Genomic DNA, 20,319 nt, shown 5'->3' on the forward strand with positions numbered 1-20,319 from the left:
ATGATAATTTGAAAAATTAATATCAACATTTTACTGTGGATCCGCCTACGTTTTCATATCAAATCAGTCGAGACGAAATAAGTCGGTAATGTAGCTACCGGCGTTGATCCACAGACTCTTCGAGTCCGAATGATATTCATTCCTGTTTACCAAGAGTCGCCTTCATGTTCTTCCGGCTGAACATCGGAATTATCAAGAGTCGACGTTTCTTTAAAGTGCTTCATCTATGATTGACAACGAGTACGAGAAGCGCAAACCCATCGAAGCATAAATGCGAAATATAATATGGTGCCAAGTGTAGCATACAGTTAGTATCTAAACTCTATTTTTATTTACAATTTAGATATCAGACATGAACGCGCTATTGTACAGATAATACTTCAGACGTAGATTTATTGCTGTAGAAAGATACTCGGAATTAGTTTCACTAGAATAAGTTCCTTAAATAAAGTAAGTAAAATAAATCGAGGGAAACGTTTCATTTTCATTTAGAGAAGTTTATTCGTATACAAAATAGAGATGGACGTCTTACACAGAACCGTCTCCATGAACGTTAGTTGAGGCTCCTGATTCATTACTGCGGCCATCTAGATTGACGAAGTGAGAAAATACATAATAATAATTCGTACAAGATATATTAAAATATAAAGAAAGATGCGTAAAATTAACGCGACATGTGGCTAATCTTATAACTACTATGATTTCGTCGCGTTAATTTTGTGGCTATTTATTGATCATTGAGATGCAAGACGAAAATTATCGAAATATTTGACAAATCTGATCAATTCATACATATATCTTTTTACTTCAACGCGAGAATTTTGGCGCTGTGTGTATTTTCTTGCTTTTCGAGTCATTAGTCAGGATGACAGCGGTAAGAAAATAGGAACCTCAAGCCTCACACAATTTTGACTACTGTGTGTGGCAAAGATATATTTTACCCGTGGTAAAATATGTCACATGATATATATATTTCACAAATAACAATATTCGCTCTCATAAATGATACACTTTGAGTATATTCTTAATCTAGAATGCAATCCTGTCACGTTCAATGTATGAAAATAATTCGCCTCTGGGGAAATATCGTCTCATGTACGATGCACTATGTACAGTCACATAATACTACATATAATCGTCATCGTCGTCACGAAGTGTTCATCAGTAATGAAATCATGTAATGCGCTGATCACTCTTGATCCGAAAATTCCTGGCTGGCCAAGTGATAGAAGTAGGAATCGGCGTTCTGAATCAATAAATTTGGCTCGTCGAATTCCAGCACCTCTCCATCTCCCATCACTAGAACTCTAAACAGGAACAAATTCTTTGAGTGAAAGAAAAAGACAGAACAACGAACGAAGTCTGTATCGCCCACGACTAATCATAACCGCCTATAATCATCTATAACCGATTCGCATTGTCGTGCAAATCATCATCCTGAATTTCACCAAGTAACACAACCGTTCAAATTCGAAAGGTGACGTACCTATCACAGTGCATAATCGTCCTTATTCTATGGGCGATAGTGATAACCGTCGCACTTTGGAAGGAAGACTTTATTGTCGCTTGAATAAACTTATCCGTCTCCTGGTCTACATTCGCAGTGGCTTCGTCGATGCAAACAATCTACGACGAAGGAGAGACATCAAGTTGATCGCACGGGAACGACCGCTCGCTCGAATGATGCTCGAATGATACGGATAAGAACGCGCTTACCTTAGCGTTATGCAGTACAGCTCGAACCAAACAAAACAACTGTCTCTGGCCGGCGCTGAGATTACCGCCGCCCTCATCTAAGACCGCGCCCAAGCCGCCTAATCGATAAACTAAAGAATGCACTTTGCACTTCTCCAGAGCTTTGTATATATGCAGATCGGTATATTGATCCAGTGGATCCACGTTCTCTCGAATGGTGCCCGAGAAGAGAAACGGATTCTGAGGTATAATAGCTAAGCGAGATCTGAAAAACGGTTTATCACGATTATCTAATCGGGCAGGTTCCTCCGTAAGTTCGACAGACATTACCTTAACGCTTTCAGTTGCAACGCCTGAATGTTCACGTTGTCAATTAATACACCGCCGGAGGTAATTTCGGTCAGTCGAAAGAGCGAAGCTAACAACGAGCTCTTTCCAGCACCGGTGCGACCAACGACGCCTATTTTCTCCGCCGGTCGTGTCACGAACGTTACTTCCTTCAACGATGGCACTAAGTGATCCCTGTGAAGTGCACACGAAACGAATCACATTTTCGTAAAAAAGCCACAAAGGTGCACAGTCCTCGAGGTTTGAAATTTGAAGCTCCACCTTACCTGTATTTTAAAACGACGTCTCTAAATTCAACAACACCCTGACTAGGCCACGCGTACGGCGGATTATCGCCGGTCGCGTTCTCAGTAGGCACGTTATCTAAATACTGTTTCACTCGTTCCACCGCGATCATCTCTCTCTCAGTCTCGGTGAAAGAGTTCACCACGCCGGACAGTAATCCGGTTACGGACAAAGCGTAGGTAATCGCCAGTCCGATCAAGCCGGGATCGGCAATGTTGTATTGATGTTGCAAAACCGCCATAACGCTGACCCCGGCTAATAGGGTGACCCCGATAAATTGTAATCTCAGTGCTAACCACTGACTGGCGGCTATAGAAGCGAATTGTGTCTTCTGGCTAGCTTCTAGCAACAGCTCGTTCTCCTGTTTGAAGCGAGGTACAGTGCGAAACGCCCTGATGCTCGTCAGGCCGCTGAGGGTCTCGTTGAAATGGGCGTACAGAGGAGACAAAGTTACGCTGGATAATCTTTTCACCTCTCTCGACGTTAATCTGGAAGGCGAAATTTGGAAACATGATTTTTTACTATTATCGCCGATTCGATCATCTACATATTTCCACTCGCGGCATTTGCAAGGAAGATTCACCTGTAATGATTCTGTATCCAGTGATAAACAGGCACTAGAGGCGCCAATACCAAGAAGATCCACGGTAAGCCATAAGCTGTGACGATGATAGTAGCGACCAAGCCGAAGAGATGCGCGAGCAAAATATTAGTGATAAAAGGGAGCGAATCGTCGACAGTGTACGTGTCGGATGAGAATCTATTTATGATCCTGCCGAGCGGCTGAATGTCGAAAAATGTCGTCTTCGCCTGAAACAAAAGTACTTTTCGCAACAGGTCCCTCCGTCGAGCAATTACGCTACACGAATCCACGTTCATACTCACCCGCACGACCGTTCTCAGGAGATGTTTGTGCATCATAATGGCCGCCTGTAAACCACCGTACGCGAAGATGAAAGCCCTGATCAGAGTGAAGACGGAATTAGCCACAGCCAGCAGGCTGTAAACCTTTAGATAATAATTTGCATCGCGCGAACTATAATCATCGTAATAGAGATGTGGTATTTTCGGCGTCGACGTGTCGGTCGAATTGGTCTGCGTTGCGTTGGTGTGGGTCACCCAGTACGCCAACCACAGGTCCGTAATGTTTTTCGAGCTTTGCATCAGAATCATAGAAAGCAATATCGAGATAGCCAGATATCGCCCGACGGCTTTGATGTAACACGCGTAGACCGAAAAGTGCACCGTTCCTTTCTCGACTGCCTCTTTGTCAAGTAAAGGATCCAGCTCGTTCCTTTCGACGAGATTGAACTCGATGGGTGGTATTGTCATAGATCGGACGTTCAAGTCGGATCCATTGGACTCCATCGACAGGAGATAATCTTCCAGATCGGGCAACACGTCGCTCGGCCTTCCTTGATTAATAATTTTCCCTTTCGACATTTCGATCACCAGATCCGCGTGAATCAAATATTGCGTCTGATGCGTGCACAGTATCCTGGTTTTATTTTGCAGCAGGCCCAGAATTACATGCTGGAAAACATGTCGGGCAACTTTGACGTCCAGTGTCGCTAATACGTCATCCAGCAAGTAAATGTCCTTATCGGCGTATATCGCACGAGCCAGAGAAATTCTCGTTTTTTGGCCGCCGCTCAACGTATTCCCGGCTTCACCAACGGTCGTCAAGTCCTTATCAGGCAGTGAATTCAAGTCGGACATAAGAGCGCAAGCCTTCAAAATGTTCCTGTCAAAATTACAGATGAAATGTCGGGTCGAGATTAATGTACGGTATAAAATAGCGGAAAGCTCAACAACGTTGACGTAAACTTACGAAAAATGAATTGCAAAAAACACCTACTTATATTTATTATGATCGTACGGTTTCCCGAACAGAATGTTGTCTCGAATTGTGCCACGTTGTAGCCAAGGATTTTGCCTCACGTATCCAAAACCCTTGTGATCATCGTTCACTGCTATGACCCCCGTGGTCTTTGCAATTTCCGCCAAAATGCCCTCCAGGAGTAGAGTTTTGCCGCTTCCAACCTTGCCCATCACACCAATTAATTGTCCCTGTGCCGAGGAATATTCGTTTTATGCGCGAAGAATAAACACGTTACGAAAATCTGCCTCTTCTTACCTTCGGCACGGACATATTAATATTGTGCAACACGAAGACATCGTCACTTTCAAAAGTAACACCTTTCTTATTCTCAGCGCTCGAGGATGGAGTTGCTGCAGGACTTGCGTTCGTAACGATATCGTTACTCCTCGGATTACTCACAACGAATGTTACATTCTGCAGCAACAAATCTACGTCCGGGGTAATGTCTGTATAGTACAACAACGCGTCCATGTCCGGTAGCTAAATTATAAGTAAAAATTGAGTACTTTAAATGCTAATTGCGCTACGCTATGCAGTTTGCATCGCGCATTGTAGTCTCGCTGTACGTACGTCCAGCATCCGTTGAATTCTTCTCAGAGATACCCACGCTTCCGTAAGACCATTCAGTACCCACGGGAACGCGTTCAAAGGTCCTATCAACATGTTCAACAACGCCATACTGGTGAACACAGTCTTGGTGTCTAGTTCGTTTCCAAGCAGGACGTACGTCGCGAATGTTAATATCGCGACGACAATAGGTGTGGTCGCCCAGAAGTAGACACAAAGAGCGTCCAGATATTTTCTACCCCGTAAATACTTCACTTCGCTCTCACGAAGCTCTAGACGAACAAAAAGTATCAGGATGAGAGAATGCTAGATGAAGAAAACATTCGATTGAAATAATTTATCGGTAAGATATACTAACTGAAAATATTTCGTAGAAAGTGCTCCTCCCATACGTTAACCTTGATTGTAGTTATCCCGCGCAATATCTCTCCCATCAGTCTCACCCGCTGATCCTTGTATCCCATCAATTTGGCGCTGAGCTTGCCAATTTTGTTAGCTATGATTTTGTTAATTGGTATGAGCACTATTGAAAATGCGACGCCAGCTAAGAAGGAAGCACCGATTTGTTGATGCAGAAGATAAAGCGTCACGAATAACTGCAAATATAAATATCTTTGCGTTACTTCTTTCTTCGAGAAGCAAGGAAAGCACAAAAATATATTTTTTTCGTGTACAAGAGAATTTATATTGCCGTCATGTAATCACCTGTAAAGGTATGCTCCAAAATGTGTGGAAGCTAGGACAGCTATTAACCAGTCTGTCGCTGTCGGTGCTCATGAAATTGATGATCTCGCCGAAGTTGAAATTCTGATTCAAATCGATATTAGAGGAATGCAGTGTTTTCCGGTACACCAAAGTGATAATCGCAGAGCGAATCTTCAGGCCCACAACCGACATCCAAAACGTAAAGTGAGTATTGCAGAAAGCACCTGCGCAGAAACGTTAACATTATAATTATAATTTACGCAGGAAATATCAGAGATATCTAAGTGTTTTTTTATTTTCTACCAATTATAGCGCTGATTATTATAAGAGATGCGTATAAATATCCGTACGATGTTGACTCGTTTTTATCTTCGATAAAACCTATCAATTTGTTCAACAACATCGGGCCCATGAACGAGCTAACATCCGCGATAAACTTCAGTATTCCAACCGCGTAGAATTCCCAGCCGAAGCATTGGTGCAGCAAATAGAACAACGTCACTTTCTTCGTAATTACTTTCACGTTTGGACAAAGTGCTATTTCCGAGTTATTTTCGATCCCGTTGCTTACAGGTTTCGGCTGCAACACGTAATCTCATCAGTATTACTGTGAAAATTAATTTGATTATTACGTATAACCACCAAAGATTCTATGAAAATATCGTATGATATCGCTGGTAGTGAAAAATAGATTATCACATGTCTTTTTGTTTACCATGTTATGCAAGTATTTGTCAATTTTATGACTGATTGTGTTGGTACTGATCTGGTCGGGTAAATCAAACAAGTCCTCCGAATGACACAATAATCCTTTGACGCCTTTCTCCATTAACGGAGTTACCCAATGGAACAGGAGTTTCGAGGTGATGGTTGTGTCTTCCATAGCAATCCCAAGATAGCTTGGATCCTGTTCCTCCGGGAATTGTACGTACGAGGAGGTGGGAGTATTCAATAGTGCGGTGCGTTCTCCTACCTACAAACAGTGCTTCGCTGATCGGCGATATCTTACTTGATAATTGGCGGCTTTAGTTCAATTACAAACTTTTCTAAGTAAAATAGTAAGCTAAACCATCAAACAATACATATCTTTTTCGCAAATGTTACAAATGAATTTATCTACGATGAAGATTGAACAAGGAAACTTGTCTAAGATTTCTTCTTCACGTAACTAATAGATGAAGATCCCCATTAAATATTTACCCTACTAAATTGATGAATCGATGATATATTAAATATAATCAATATCGAACAAATTTAGCAAGACTCTCAATACGCAAGGCAGCGGTACATATTGCGAATCGCGAGTGAAAACATGTTTTTGTATACGAATAAAAATAGAAATATCGTTGCCAGCTGTGAGTATACGCTGTATAATAAACCTCTCGTTACATTGCTTTATTTTTCAAACGAAAATCTTGAAAATCAACAATAATGACGCGGTTTTTGCCTTTCATGTTATCGTTCTCATTCACGTTTGAAACATCTACCATTCTTATTTTGCATCGCCGAAGTTATCGGAATCTCCCCGGATGTTACTCACAATCTGAATATTGCCAGGTAATCATAATAATAAAATAACCATGATACTAAGAACAGATTGGCAAGTTGGACAGCTTAACGATAGCGATCGGCAGAAACTCACTGTGATATTTCGGGAAGATGCTCTCGAGTGCTCCGGCCTACCAGGACCCGGTATCAGTGTTATGGTATACAATATCAGAAGAGTCACCACGCTGATACTGAATCCCAGTGATAAATTCGGCAAAACATCGTCTTTCGGCTTATTATTGACGTGGCTGCGTAGCAGCAGCACCGAAATAACTATCAAAAGAAGTATCAGTGCTCGTACTAATATCGGACCTCGTGGATTGGGGCCGCGTCTTCCACGTTTCAAGCTCAGTATGAAACAGAGATGCACTACCCATGCTAAACCTTCGGTGCCCGCGACGAGATAATCCACCGGTTTAGCGGAAGTGAATTGATCCTTAATTTTCGATAATTTTCCCTCATAATCACCGATGTACGGTGTGACAGTGACCGCAGCAATGTTCTTCACACTGTTGTCTCGTGAGAAAAGTGATTCGGCCAGCCCAGCGACGTGATCGAATTCGTCGCCTATCCTTACGATATCTGTCCCGTTCAAAGTGATATTTATACTCTCGGAAGAGGGAATAGCCGACCTTTGCGGTTCTAACGTGTTGTGGTCTCCCACCTCATTGCGTATCGAAGGGATGGTGGTGTTCGTTAAAATAATATATGCCCTTATAATAGGCAATATCACTAGGCATATTGTGATTAGAATTCTTATGTTTATAGCGTAGTTGACGTGCTGTTGTCGCGTTATGACTGCGTGTCTCTTTCCGCAGTGATATGCAGAGATTACAGCTATGAGAACTAACACCGGTATCTGAAAGAATTGTGAAGAAATAAGGAAGAATAATTATGCGGACAGTTAAGTTCCAGGCTCGATATAAAGTTGATCGTGCTGTACCTGAAGACAAAGCTGTTGGAAGCAAACGTCCAGGTCATGCGTCTCCGGATTCAAAGGCTTAATACTTCCACCGTGTCCGCAGAATTCTGTCCAGTTCCACTTCCACCCTTCCGCATCATAGAACCAATTCTCTGCCATGCTGCAATATTGTAATTACAACGGATTCATAATCGAGAACTTTCCTTCACTTTCAATAGGTTAAACAAATATCGTGGAGGCCGCCTATGTTGAATATATATAAATAATGCACAAGTAATATATAAATATAAAACTACGATATAGTTATATAAGTGCAAATTTTCATAAGGAAGAACTTTCGTCGAGTAAAATAATCCAATAAAACTAAGAGCATTCCAAATAATAACATTTAAGTTGTTGTTTTGCTCAGACACATTGTTATCGCGGTTGTCAAATTTTTACACAATATATACATACAAACATGCTGAGTGATAGTGTTTCATTAATCGACCGGGGAATTAAGTACACATTACAATAATATCATGCTAAGGAAATTTAGCAATTGCAACACAACGCTATAGCCGATTAAACTGACTGATAATCATCAATTACTGCCAGATAAGGGGGGCTTAATGTATCATTAGTAAACAACGTAATTAGATGTATTGCCAAAATGTACCTTTCGGCCGAGGAATTGCCATAAATATCGAAGCACCCGTTATTAACAAACACTATACTATTTAGTGCGACTTTTCATTCGCATTACATTTTGCTGCTGCGCTCTCATATCGGTGACACTTACAGGTTAAGTTTCCTATGACAGTGACGCATAGTGACGCATGTTTGGCGATTGATTGTCCGACGATGCATCTTTTGTTCGTGCATCGTGCGGATGCCGAGTCAGATGTTTATCTGACTTCGTGATTCGTCATGATCACAAGCGCGAGCAACAACAACAGATTAAAGTGAAAGCGTAAAAAAGAACGGAATAATATAACGCGAAAGGATACAATCCTCCGTACCTTTCACGAGATTAATTCCTCGGGCAAAGAAAACGAGGTATACGCAACTGTCGCATGCGAGCGTAGTGCGTAAATCGTGGTTCGTTCAATTTCTTCAATTCTTCAATTGCCAGTAATGAACGAGAGCGGAATTCCGAAAAAGAATGCAATGTTGGAGGAAGGCAAGACAGGTGTTCCCCGTGATGAGAGCGAGGATAGTAACGATAAACCAAGTATCCTGTCAAGTGCAACACGTGATGATCTCGAGGAAGAAATGCTAGATTACGTATCTAACAGCACGGCAATTTTCAAGAGCCAACAGAAGGGAGAACCCGAGTTGACGTTCGAGGAGAAACGTGCCATAGCTAAGGAACTGTTGGAGAAGAACTGCTGCTCATTTTTGTCCAAGTTTGGGCATTACTTGAGGGAGGAGCATTTAAAGTATTTTAGCAGAAAGGAAGATTACGAGACGGCCTATCACGTGAATAGGTTGCGAAGATATTTCAATAATTTGACACGGCATGTCGACGTCAGGAATAGAAGGTACGAAGCTTTGAAGAGGCTGATAGAGAAGGGCGAGTACTTCAGCGAGTGTGAAATGATGAAGAGGAATCCGTTGTTGTATGAACATCTGGTGGGACAGTACTTGACAGAAAAGGAGAAGAAAGCCAGGGACAGTATCGACACGCGTAATATGAATTATGTGGATGTACTTATGGAGACTATGGAGAGAGACAAACTGCAAAAACATCTTAAGTCGCAGCAAAAGGAAGAGGACAGTGTGCGAGAAGAAAATGATTCTGATGATGATGATAATGATGATGATGATGGTGATGACAGTCATGACGACGATGGAAAAGACAGTGTCACATCCAAGACAAGCAATTCTAACGAACAGACTCGTTTTCAATGGGGTAGATATTTAAATGAGACGACAGATAACAGTGATAAGAACAAAGATAAAACATTGCTGAATAGTAAAATGCGACACAAGATATCGAATGAAGAAATACAATTGCTTAGACAAGAATTTCTCACAAACATGTATCAAAGTTTCCTGGATGGTAAAGATAGAGATTTTGACTACAGGTATAACTCTATTGTTGTTAATACTTATAAGTTAATATATGAAAGCTTCATAAAAAGAAGCATTTCAGAATGTATTAATATAAATGGTTCTTTAAGATTAAGTATAAGTATTCAAGAATTTGTGTACACACATTTTATTCTGCAAATTCCGCTTATAACTATATGGATAGTGAGAACTTTTTTTTTATCAAAGATTTAAATATTGCGACTGTATTATTGTATATTTCCATTATTTATTTACAGCACTGTGGATGACAATGAGACTTATGATAACATAGAATTGAGAAATCAGGATGAGGAAGAAAAGTACTTTGATTCCGAGTCTCCTGAAACTTTGCTCTCACATAATGAAAGCAATGATCAAAGCGAATCTGAAGATGAACTGGATGCATATATGAGAACACTGAAGGTTGAATAATATTTCACACTTTACAATCGCCCTGCTGTTGTTGGCATTGATTCATAGAAAGGTTATTTATTCACTAGGAACAGACTCCTACAAATCCACACTCGTTGGATAATCCGACATAGCACTGCATACGTTGGGTTGCAATAAATTTATTTGTATGTAACAAAAGTTTTTGTAGTTGTGTATACTCATTCTTTACATCATACTATTTGCAGTACGAAACAGCTTCTTTTTACCTCTCCTTTTTCCCATTTATAAAATGTAAAGTTCACATAAAACAATTATAAGATCCTTATAATTGTTAATATATCTTTTTTTCAATATCTGAAATTAATTAAATATGACTTTTTTTATTAATAACAAAAATAGTATTAAATTCTTATTGTTTTATTTATACGGTCTTTACATATTGTCAATTAATTAAAATAATTATCTGAAATATGGTAGAAAAAAATCGATATTGTCTCGGATCAATCGGATTTATTTGTTGAACCATATATATTTAAATTCTATTTAGATTCGTTTACGAAAATTCGTGAAATTTCAAATCGCGTTCCGTGTGATTATCGGAAACAACGACAAATAACGATAGGACACAATACAGGGATACACGAGTTGGCGGGTCGAAGTGATTATCTATCGGGTCTGTCGGAACTCTAACGGAGTCGAGCGTATCTAGTTTCTTGTCAAGGAAGATATCCACAACGCGACGAGCAATTGTGTATTTTTTTTCAAGAAAATGGTAAATATCGTCGGAGTTATGGGAGGCATGTTGTGCAATTCCGCTTACGAGGATAAGTGTATTTCCTCGAGTTTCAATTTGTACGGTGTTAATCAATCGCAAATTAATCTGCCGCCGTAAAGGTTATCTCCCTATCGCTGGAAGTTTTGAGAAATTGTTTCGTCGTGATTTTCAGAAGGCGATGGCTGGAAATGGAATGCTTAATTTCTTGTTTTTGTGCGCGATCTAATTAGCGTTTATATAAATTGTAAGTTCTACGTCTGATAGTTGCATCTGTGGTTACGTCGTTCGATGTTACATCTCGCTTTCCCATCACACACCCATCATTAATTCGATTTCTAAGTAGATTAGTTGTGCTTGTTTCGATAATGTATCCTCCATCCCCCTCCCTCCCTCCACCCACCCGGCGGTTAAGCATCCTCGGTGCATGCTTGAGTTGGATGGCTTACCTAGCATGGTACTACCTGGTGTTCCTGGTAGGTATCTTTATTTTTCTCGCAGCCAATGACACCTGCCATGACGGGGATGGAAGATCAAGAGAAACTACTGGAAGACGCGATCGGTGTAGTGAAGGTCCAAGCTTTTCAGATGAAACATTGCCTCGATAAGTCCAAACTGATGGACGCCCTCAAACACGCCTCCACCATGCTGGGAGAACTTAGGACTTCGCTTCTGAGTCCAAAAAGCTACTACGAATTGTGTATCCTTCATTAAATTGATGATCAGAGACTATCTATGAACGATATCCGATATGATTCTTCTGGTTTTATAAGCTTGATAAATGTTCCTTATAACAATCATTATGTCAGATATGGCGATCACCGATGAATTACGGCATTTGGAGCTTTATCTGTTGGATGAATTCCAGAAAGGAAGGAAAGTTACGGACCTCTATGAGTTAGTACAATATGTTGGCAATATTGTACCTAGGCTGTACGTATATATGTTTCATAGCTCTACGTTATTCTGATTCTTGTTGAATTCAGAAGCTAGATAATCTGATCTGAAATTACAGCTACTTACTCATCACTGTTGGTCTGGTTTACATCAAGACGACTCCAGGCTTGAAGAGGGATCTTTTGAGAGATCTCGTGGAAATGTGCAGGGGTGTGCAACATCCTCTGCGAGGTCTGTTCTTGCGAAATTATCTGCTGCAATGCACAAGAAACATTCTGCCGGACGTTGCCGAGAGCGATGATGAGGATGGGACTGTATGTATTTCATAAATAGCCAAAATTCTCCTTGTACATATAATATTACTCCTGAAACTTCGTTATTTTCAGGTCCGTGACAGCATAGATTTTGTTCTCATGAATTTTGCAGAAATGAATAAGTTGTGGGTACGCATGCAACATCAGGGTCACAGTAGGGACAGGGAGAGGAGAGAGAGGGAGAGAGAGGAGCTCAGAATTCTTGTGGGAACCAATCTTGTACGACTTAGTCAGTTGGAGTCTGTGACGTTAGATAAATATAAGAAGGTACGTTCTGTGATATCTATTTGTTTCCCAACCAGGTTTACCTATGTGTCACTGTAAACTTCCTTTCAGCTTGTACTACCAGGCATCCTGGAGCAAGTGGTTAGTTGTAGAGACGCAATAGCGCAGGAATACCTCATGGAGTGTATAATTCAGGTGCATTTTCTACATATCGTACAATATGCCGGTTTATCTAAAAGAACATGATAAATGGGCTTTTGGATTCAATCAGTAATAAAGATTACAAAAGCTTACGAGAGCACGTCGCAAAAGTGCGAGATAAATAAATGATCAATATTGCCTTAAATGTTGTAATCTATATATTTGCACTCTGTGCAGAGCGCTTTCACAGGCAGTTTGCAATTTTATTTATTGATTAAGAAATATGAAGATCAAACAGCTAACGCTTACTTATCATTTGTAACTGCAGGTGTTTCCCGACGAATTCCATTTACAGACGTTAAATGCATTCCTGAAGTCCTGTGCAGAATTGCAAACCGGAGTAAACGTTAAGAACATAATCATATCGTTGATTGATCGGCTTGCAGCCTTTAGTCAACGGTCGGACGGTGTAGGAGGGCCGGGGAGCCCTAATCAAGTACCAGGAATTCCACAAGACGTTAAACTTTTCGATGTATTCAGTGATCAAATCGCTACTATTATACAGGTATTTACGGAACAGAGTAGACTTCACGATTTATTTATTTTTTTTTTTTTGTTAAACAACCGTTCAATGACGATTGGATACTGCACTTTTTTTGACAGTTATTTCATGATTTAGAAGCTAAAACAATTCCTTGCTGTTTAGTTTAAGTCTGAGAATGGTTACGGTGTTTTATTTTAATTATAGTTCACTTTATCAAACGTATGAAAAGAAAAAAAGACGTTTTTTTTTTCACAGACAAGGCAAGATATGCCTCCTGAAGATATTGTGTCACTTCAAGTAGCTCTTATAAACTTAGCGCATAAATGCTATCCTGATCGCGTGGATTATGTGGATAAAGTTTTATTCACCACCGTTCAGATATTCCAGAAACAAAATATCGACAAGTGAGTTCACCATTGCACGTTAAATCGTTTGTACTGTATATACACGAGAATCTATATATATATAATTTTTTTTTTCCTAGACTGGAGTATAATAGCGCCGTCTCGAGAGAGCTGGTGAGATTAATGAAAATCCCTGTAGACAACTATAAGAACATATTAACCGTGCTGAAGCTTGAACACTATGCACCCCTCCTGGATTACTTCGATTACGAGGGTAGAAAACTGCTGGCCATCTACATAATAACAAATATCTTAGAGAACGAAACGTTAATACCGACTCAGGAGCAAGTGGACGCTGTACTGTCCATGGTATCGCCTTTGGTGCAAGATCAGCCGGATCAGCCTAACATAGAGGAGGATCCCGAAGATTTCGCCGAAGAGCAGGGGCTGCTCGGCAGATTAATACATCATTTTAAGTCAGAGACGGCGGATCAGCAGTACATGATACTGAGTGCCGCAAGGAAGCACTTCAGTACCGGCGGTAACAAGAGAATAAAGTACACTCTGCCGCCTATAGTTTTCCAGAGTTATCAATTGTCCTTCACCTACAAGGCATTGAAAGACCAGGTTTGTCATTTTGATGCGAGTACAACCAAATTATCGAATAGCACGTGTAACAATAGAAATTGATAATTTCTGTTTCTCTCTCTCTCTCTCTCTCTCTCTCTCTCTCTTCAGGATGAGATGTGGCAAAAGAAGTGTCAGAAAATCTTTCAATTCTGTCACACCACTATCACAGCTCTGATGAAGGCCGAATTGGCTGAATTACCTCTGAGGCTCTTTCTGCAAGGCGCAATAGCGATTGGCGAGATCCGTTTCGATAATTTTGAGATGGTGGCGTACGAATTCATGAGCCAAGCGTTCTCGATATACGAAGACGAGATAAGCGACTCGAAAGCTCAGCTCGCAGCGATTACCCTGATCATTGCCACATTCGAACAAATGAGTTGCTTTGGCGAGGAGAATGCAGAGCCCGTTCGCAATCAGTGCGCTCTGTATGCCAGTAAGTTGCTGAGAAAGCCCGATCAGTGTAGAGGAGTCGCAACCTGCTCCCACATATTTTGGTCCGGGAAATCTCTAGCTACGAATGGAAAGGAGGTAAATAGAGATGCATCGAGTCGATCGTCTCGATCGCTGGAGACAAATTTTCAGTGAAAAGTGCAATTTCAGATGCAAGAGGGCGGCAAAGTATTAGACTGTTTGAAGAAGGGCATTAGGATAGCGAGCCAATGTATGGACACGTCGGTGCAAGTGCAACTATACGTAGAGTTGCTGAATCATTACATTTACTTCTATGAAAAAGGAAACACAGCCGTAAGACTCGATTACAGTGAAGCGTATAAGTTTATTGTTTCTGAGTTGCCCTTTGTGATTATATATATATATTTTTTTTATTTTTTTTTATTTTATATATATATATATATATATTCTATATTTTTTTATTTTTTATATTTTTTTCTTTTTTTTTCAGGTGACTGTACAGATATTAAATCAAGTAATTGCGAAAATTAGGGAGGAACTTCCCAATTTGGAGGCGAGCGAGGAAACTGATCAGATACAAAAGCATTTAGCGAACACGTTAGAACACTTAAGAAACAGGATGGAGTCGCCAGAATCTGATGGGCTTTCTTATCAAGACCTTGTCCTTTAACAACGCGGAATCGGCATTGTAATTTTGTAAATAATACATATTTCTAGAATATAAAAAGCTAGGCCGGTTGCGCCAACAACGATTAGCGTTGATCCCGATTAATTTAACTTTCATTCTCGATCTTTATTGTAAACAGCTTACGAAGGAGGACGAAATAAAATCGCTAATCGAGGATCAATTATTCATGGTTGTTGTCGCAACTCAATAATTCTGAGATTATACATTTCATAGCCCGTAAAATGGATGTTCAAACTGTATCAAATTGCCTACATTAGATGACTTGTTAACGATGTATCGAAAATATATAGGAATTCTCAGAATAATATGTATATTTGTTTTAATAAAAATTTACATTACATAGATGATTCGTTAACGATGTGTCGAAACAGGAGAATTCTTATGGAATAATATGTATATTTGTTTTAATAAAAATTTACTATACATACGCACACCTGCTTGAATGTGAGAAATTAATAATTTTTTGAAATAGGAATAAAAATAAAAATATGATAACTTTGCACGTGAGAAATTTTTAGTCGTAACCGTAAACCCGCAAGAAAATTCCAGTTAATTATTCTCCTTGTAATCGAAGAATAATCGACTGTGATTGATCAGTTTTTTATGGATTTACGGTTACGATTAAAAATGTTTTACGTGCAAAGGCCTTAAAGATCCATATGGGTCAGAGCCAATCAAAAATTGACTAACGGCAGAGAGACGTTTAAGAGCGATGGCTAAGAAGCCATGGTCGCCATAAAGCTGTTACCTGTCGAAGCAGTTTTTGCTTTATCCACTGCTTACTATCTGCGCGAGTTCTGATTGGTTGCTGCTTTTCTGCTTCCTGACTTTTTGTCAAGGTGTTTATCTCCCTTACTTGTCAACTGTATCAAAAAAATACAACTGGATTAAATGATGTCACAACAGCCGTTTTCCAATGCAACTCCAAACCGTTCAAGTTTATACTCCAATTCTTGAAAGGCACCAACCAATCACTTCAATTCTTCGTATACATTTGGATTTCCCCTAACCTGTTCTTTTATGTAACCTATTCGTTGAGTGGTATTGGGGATCCTCTTAATGGATTCCTGGAACGAATATTGAGAGAGAGAGAGAGAATAAGGAAGAGAAATTATTGCAGACACGTGTTATTTATGCTACACACGATTGTTATTGTTAATTAGTAAGAACTGCACGTTGCGAGTGAAAAATGGGTAAAGGACGAAAGAATAAGCCACAAAAGAATTTTGCTGAAAAGCGTCGTGAGAAACAAAAGGTTCGATTATTTCCAATATCATATTTCAATAAGCTTTGAGAGGTTATGTTTATCATTCTTGTAATTGACTATTTTGTATCGTGTTAATGTACTTTTTAGGCAAGACGATTTTAATTTCTGTCACTCTGCTTAATATTTTACTTAATCTGAAACGGTAGTATAAATTTAAAAGAAGTAATATTGAGATACATAATTAATAATTGTAGAAAAAAGATGAATTAGACAAAGCTCCCCAGAGGAGCTATCCGGACATTATCAGAGAGAATAAAGACTTTGAGAATTACTACAAGACTCAAGGAATAATTCCAGAAGATAAATGGGACGCATTTATCGACACAATGAGGACCAATCTGCCAGTTGCTTTTAGAATCACCGGCTCTAAAGTAGAAGCTACGGCTTTATTGGAAATAATCAAAAGTGATTTTTTTAAGGAAATTTTGAACGCAAATCTGGAAAGTGACAATGAAAATTCCAGCAGTGAGGTGAAAACTATACTACATAGTTTACCATTTTATCCGGAAGAACTAGCTTGGCAGTTGCAACTGACGAGAAAAGATATCAGACGATCTGAAGCTTATTTCAGGCTACATAATTTTCTTATTACCGAAACTAACAGCGGCAACATCAGCAGACAGGAAGTAGTTAGTATGGTTCCTCCTCTGGTTCTGGATGTTAAGCCTTCACACAAGGTATTTATTTAAAACTTTTTCAACGTTGTCTTCACGCAGTTTTATTTCTTATCTTACCAAACAGTAAATTATAATATGAATAAGATGCATAAACTGCCTTTATAGGTCCTTGACATGTGCGCCGCACCTGGATCAAAAACAGCTCAGCTTATAGAGATGATACACGCAGACGAGGGAGATGTTCTCCCAGGTGATTAATGTTCAATCACTCTAATGATTGTACAAATCTTAGTATTCAACTTTTATTACAGAGGGTTTTGTGATAGCCAATGATCTTGACAATAACCGTTGTTATAAGCTGGTGCATCAAGCTAAAAGATTAAACAGCCCGAACATCCTCATTACAAATCATGATTCATCTATCATGCCTAATTTCACGATTACAAAACCAGATGGTACAAAAGGTGTATTAAAGTATGTAATGCAAATCTGATACCAGCCTGATAACTTCTGCGTAATTAGTTATCTATCAGACGTTTTCCCCACACAGTTTTATTCTTTTTACAGGTTTGACAGGATACTCGCAGATGTTCCGTGTAGTGGTGATGGTACGATGCGAAAGAATCCGGATATATGGTGCAAATGGAGTCCCGCTAATGGAAGTAATCTTCATGGGTGAATATAATGACAAATTGACATGTTCTACAATTGTGCGGAATATTAATTTTGATTTTTCTGAAGAATTCAATACAGGATAGCGAAGCGTGGCTTAGAAATGCTAACAGTTGGTGGAAGGATGGTGTATTCGACTTGTTCGTTAAATCCCATTGAAAATGAAGCGGTGCTTCATAGGATCCTTCTTGAAACTGGAGATTCAGTGCAGTTAGTGGACTGTAGAGATTTAGTGCCGGGATTAGTGTGTGACCCTGGTTAGTTTTAACAAAAGTAGTATGTACAAAATACTCTTAGATATATTTGTGAGAAAATACAAAAAGAAAGAACATTCCAGTGTAAAGATATCTTGCGAATTTTTGAAAACATTTTACATTGTACATGGGTCGTGTATTTTACAATCAGGTGTCACGCACTGGAAACCAGCGTCTAAAAATTTGCAATACTATAATGCCTGGGAGGAAGTTCCGGAACAGTGGCAGACGCAAATACGACCGAAGATGTTTCCGCCGCCGGCGGACGAGGCCTCCAAGTTTCATCTTGAACGTTGGTAAATACCGTGTGAATTAGCTAACAAAGATGCAGAATTTTTGCACAAGCTCTGTATTTACGCTTTCTTAATTACACAGTATGAGAATACTACCACACCATCAAGATACCGGAGGCTTCTTTGTGGCCGTACTGGAAAAAGTAAAACCCCTGCCGTGGGAAGGCGAAGCGTGTACATTAAGTCAGAATGTACAGAACGTAGCTGGTAGTGAAAATAAGGATGAGCTGAGCCTCGAAGAAGAGGCCGTACGAGATATGAAACTTCTGGAAAGAGGGAAAAGGCCGTTGGATGAAGAAATGAAACTGCAAAGGAAACGAAGGAGGATTGTCGGTTATAGGGAAGACCCGTTTGTCTTCTTTAAGGATGAATCTGAGGATGCATGGAAGTCTATTAAGTAAGTTCCGGTCTCTTTATTGTACGATAACGCACTGGTCTAAGAAACGCTCACTTAACCGCTTAACCAACCAATCAGGGGTGGCGATGATTCTACATCCGATTTATGCGCATCGTTGGATTTTCAATAAGTCCGTTCGTTTTCAGATATTATTGTTAGCAGTACCAGTGCATGATATAATTGTTCTTTTTCGTAATGCTTTTTCATATTGTTCGATATGCTTCCCTAGAGATTTTTACGGTATATCCAATAACCTGGATCCGCAACGTCTGCTGGTGAGAAGTCACGAGGGAAAGAAGAAAAATATTTATTTCACGTCGCCGGCGATCCGCGATCTGGTGATATGTAACGAGAACAAGGTCAAACTGATCAACACGGGCGTTAAAACGTTCGTGCGATGCGACAATAAAAATATGAAGTTCCGACTTGCTCAGGAAGGGGTGCAGAGTATCGCTCATTACATAAGTGACGAGAGAAAGCTTCACATTTCGAAAGGAGATTTAATCATGCTTTTACAAAACAACGATCCACACGCACCACCTGAAATTGTAAAATTGAGTTCAGACACTCAGGAACGTCTCAGAGATTTCGGTAGGTACAGCAATAACGTTTTCTTTCTTCTTCCACTTACTCTTACATTATATACGCGAATGTTGCTCGAATATAAAATATATATTTAATTTAAGCGACCGGAAGTTGTATATTGTTATATAAAGAAGAGAAAACTGACAATCTGAACCCGCTAGATCTCAAAATAGTAGGGTGGAGAGGAACGATGTCCCTTAAAGCATACGTGCCTATGTGTGACGCGGTTCACTATTTACGACTTTTAGGAGGGGATTGCTCTAAATTCGGTACGTCGAACGTAATATGGTACATTGTATACATTGCGATGTGGAAGAATACGATTATTTACGTCTCAATTCTACAGAGAAAAATAAATTCGAAGAAAGTCGCGCGGCCGTGTCGAACGAGGATGTCAACAACGGTGAGGATGAAACTGAAGATGCAATCGGTGAGAAAGCGGCGATGGAGAACGGCGATTGCACGGAGAAGAAGGTCGATGACGCAGAGACGACGACGAAGGTCGAGACGAGTGAGTGACTCAGTGCGGTGTAATTATGATTTTTAACATGTCTCCTAATGTCTCTTCGTTGTGCAGACTCTACATATAGTTAAGTGGAATACTTAAATTATATTTTTTATCCAAGCGGGAATGTTTTTTTTCCCTTCGTTTTAATAATGACCGAGTGTCATGATGATATGATAACTCGCGCTGAGTATCTTGTTACGAACGAGCTGAATAAAAATAAATGATTTTATAGGATAAAAACAATTTGACAATGGGAATGATGATGGATTATTTTTACTGTCCGTTTTTCTATGAAATAACTATTTTACGAAATTACATGCGCTATTTAATTGTTTGAGCGATCAGGAGCTTCCCACTTTT

General features: G+C 39.8%; 3 protein-coding genes across 10 annotated transcripts; 2 read left to right on the forward strand and 1 right to left on the reverse strand.

Annotated features, from left to right (window-relative positions):
- Positions 1 to 487: 487 nt before the first annotated feature.
- On the reverse strand, positions 488 to 11,641 carry LOC106746334 (multidrug resistance-associated protein 7). 3 transcript variants are annotated; one of them, XM_014622861.1, is made up of 17 exons: positions 11,622 to 11,641; positions 7,974 to 8,112; positions 7,125 to 7,889; positions 6,198 to 6,455; positions 5,786 to 6,062; positions 5,483 to 5,706; positions 5,136 to 5,373; positions 4,781 to 5,049; positions 4,466 to 4,690; positions 4,187 to 4,398; positions 3,214 to 4,072; positions 2,912 to 3,138; positions 2,310 to 2,816; positions 2,026 to 2,217; positions 1,717 to 1,960; positions 1,487 to 1,626; positions 488 to 1,307 (listed from the first exon to the last, which is right to left on the reverse strand). In XM_014622861.1, the coding sequence occupies exons 2-17, from the start codon at positions 8,109 to 8,111 to the stop codon at positions 1,190 to 1,192; spliced, it is 4,893 nt and encodes a 1,630-aa protein (XP_014478347.1). In that variant the 5' UTR covers position 8,112; positions 11,622 to 11,641; the 3' UTR covers positions 488 to 1,189. The 3 variants fall into 3 exon arrangements, with proteins under 3 accessions (XP_014478347.1, XP_014478345.1, XP_014478346.1); XM_014622859.1 differs by lacking the exon at positions 11,622 to 11,641 and adding an exon at positions 8,734 to 8,831; XM_014622860.1 differs by lacking the exon at positions 11,622 to 11,641 and adding an exon at positions 8,611 to 8,697.
- Positions 9,053 to 15,706, forward strand: LOC106746335 (vacuolar protein sorting-associated protein 35). 5 transcript variants are annotated; one of them, XM_014622867.1, is made up of 13 exons: positions 9,053 to 10,021; positions 10,265 to 10,430; positions 11,674 to 11,872; positions 11,982 to 12,105; positions 12,188 to 12,383; positions 12,456 to 12,650; positions 12,720 to 12,803; positions 13,078 to 13,314; positions 13,549 to 13,697; positions 13,778 to 14,264; positions 14,376 to 14,795; positions 14,868 to 15,011; positions 15,169 to 15,706. In XM_014622867.1, exons 1-13 carry the CDS (start codon positions 9,069 to 9,071, stop codon positions 15,346 to 15,348), a joined length of 3,534 nt encoding a protein of 1,177 aa, XP_014478353.1. In that variant the 5' UTR covers positions 9,053 to 9,068; the 3' UTR covers positions 15,349 to 15,706. The 5 variants fall into 5 exon arrangements, with proteins under 5 accessions (XP_014478353.1, XP_014478352.1, XP_014478348.1 ...); XM_014622866.1 differs by lacking the exons at positions 9,053 to 10,021; positions 10,265 to 10,430 and adding exons at positions 11,033 to 11,172; positions 11,348 to 11,419; XM_014622862.1 differs by lacking the exons at positions 9,053 to 10,021; positions 10,265 to 10,430 and adding an exon at positions 11,033 to 11,172 and having other exon boundaries at positions 11,653 to 11,872.
- Positions 15,707 to 16,005: 299 nt separating this feature from the next.
- Positions 16,006 to 20,202, forward strand: LOC106746386 (tRNA (cytosine(34)-C(5))-methyltransferase). 2 transcript variants are annotated; one of them, XM_014622958.1, is made up of 11 exons: positions 16,008 to 16,621; positions 16,828 to 17,310; positions 17,416 to 17,500; positions 17,562 to 17,724; positions 17,818 to 17,925; positions 17,992 to 18,179; positions 18,328 to 18,472; positions 18,552 to 18,866; positions 19,096 to 19,457; positions 19,553 to 19,720; positions 19,798 to 20,202. In XM_014622958.1, the coding sequence occupies exons 1-11, from the start codon at positions 16,556 to 16,558 to the stop codon at positions 19,968 to 19,970; spliced, it is 2,256 nt and encodes a 751-aa protein (XP_014478444.1). In that variant the 5' UTR covers positions 16,008 to 16,555; the 3' UTR covers positions 19,971 to 20,202. The 2 variants fall into 2 exon arrangements, with proteins under 2 accessions (XP_014478443.1, XP_014478444.1); XM_014622957.1 differs by having other exon boundaries at positions 16,006 to 16,621; positions 19,553 to 20,202.
- Positions 20,203 to 20,319: the final 117 nt, after the last annotated feature.

Source organism: Dinoponera quadriceps, unplaced genomic scaffold, assembly GCF_001313825.1.
Source record: "Dinoponera quadriceps isolate SergipeBrazil2010 unplaced genomic scaffold, ASM131382v1 scaffold566, whole genome shotgun sequence".
Lineage (NCBI taxonomy): Eukaryota > Metazoa > Arthropoda > Insecta > Hymenoptera > Formicidae > Dinoponera > Dinoponera quadriceps.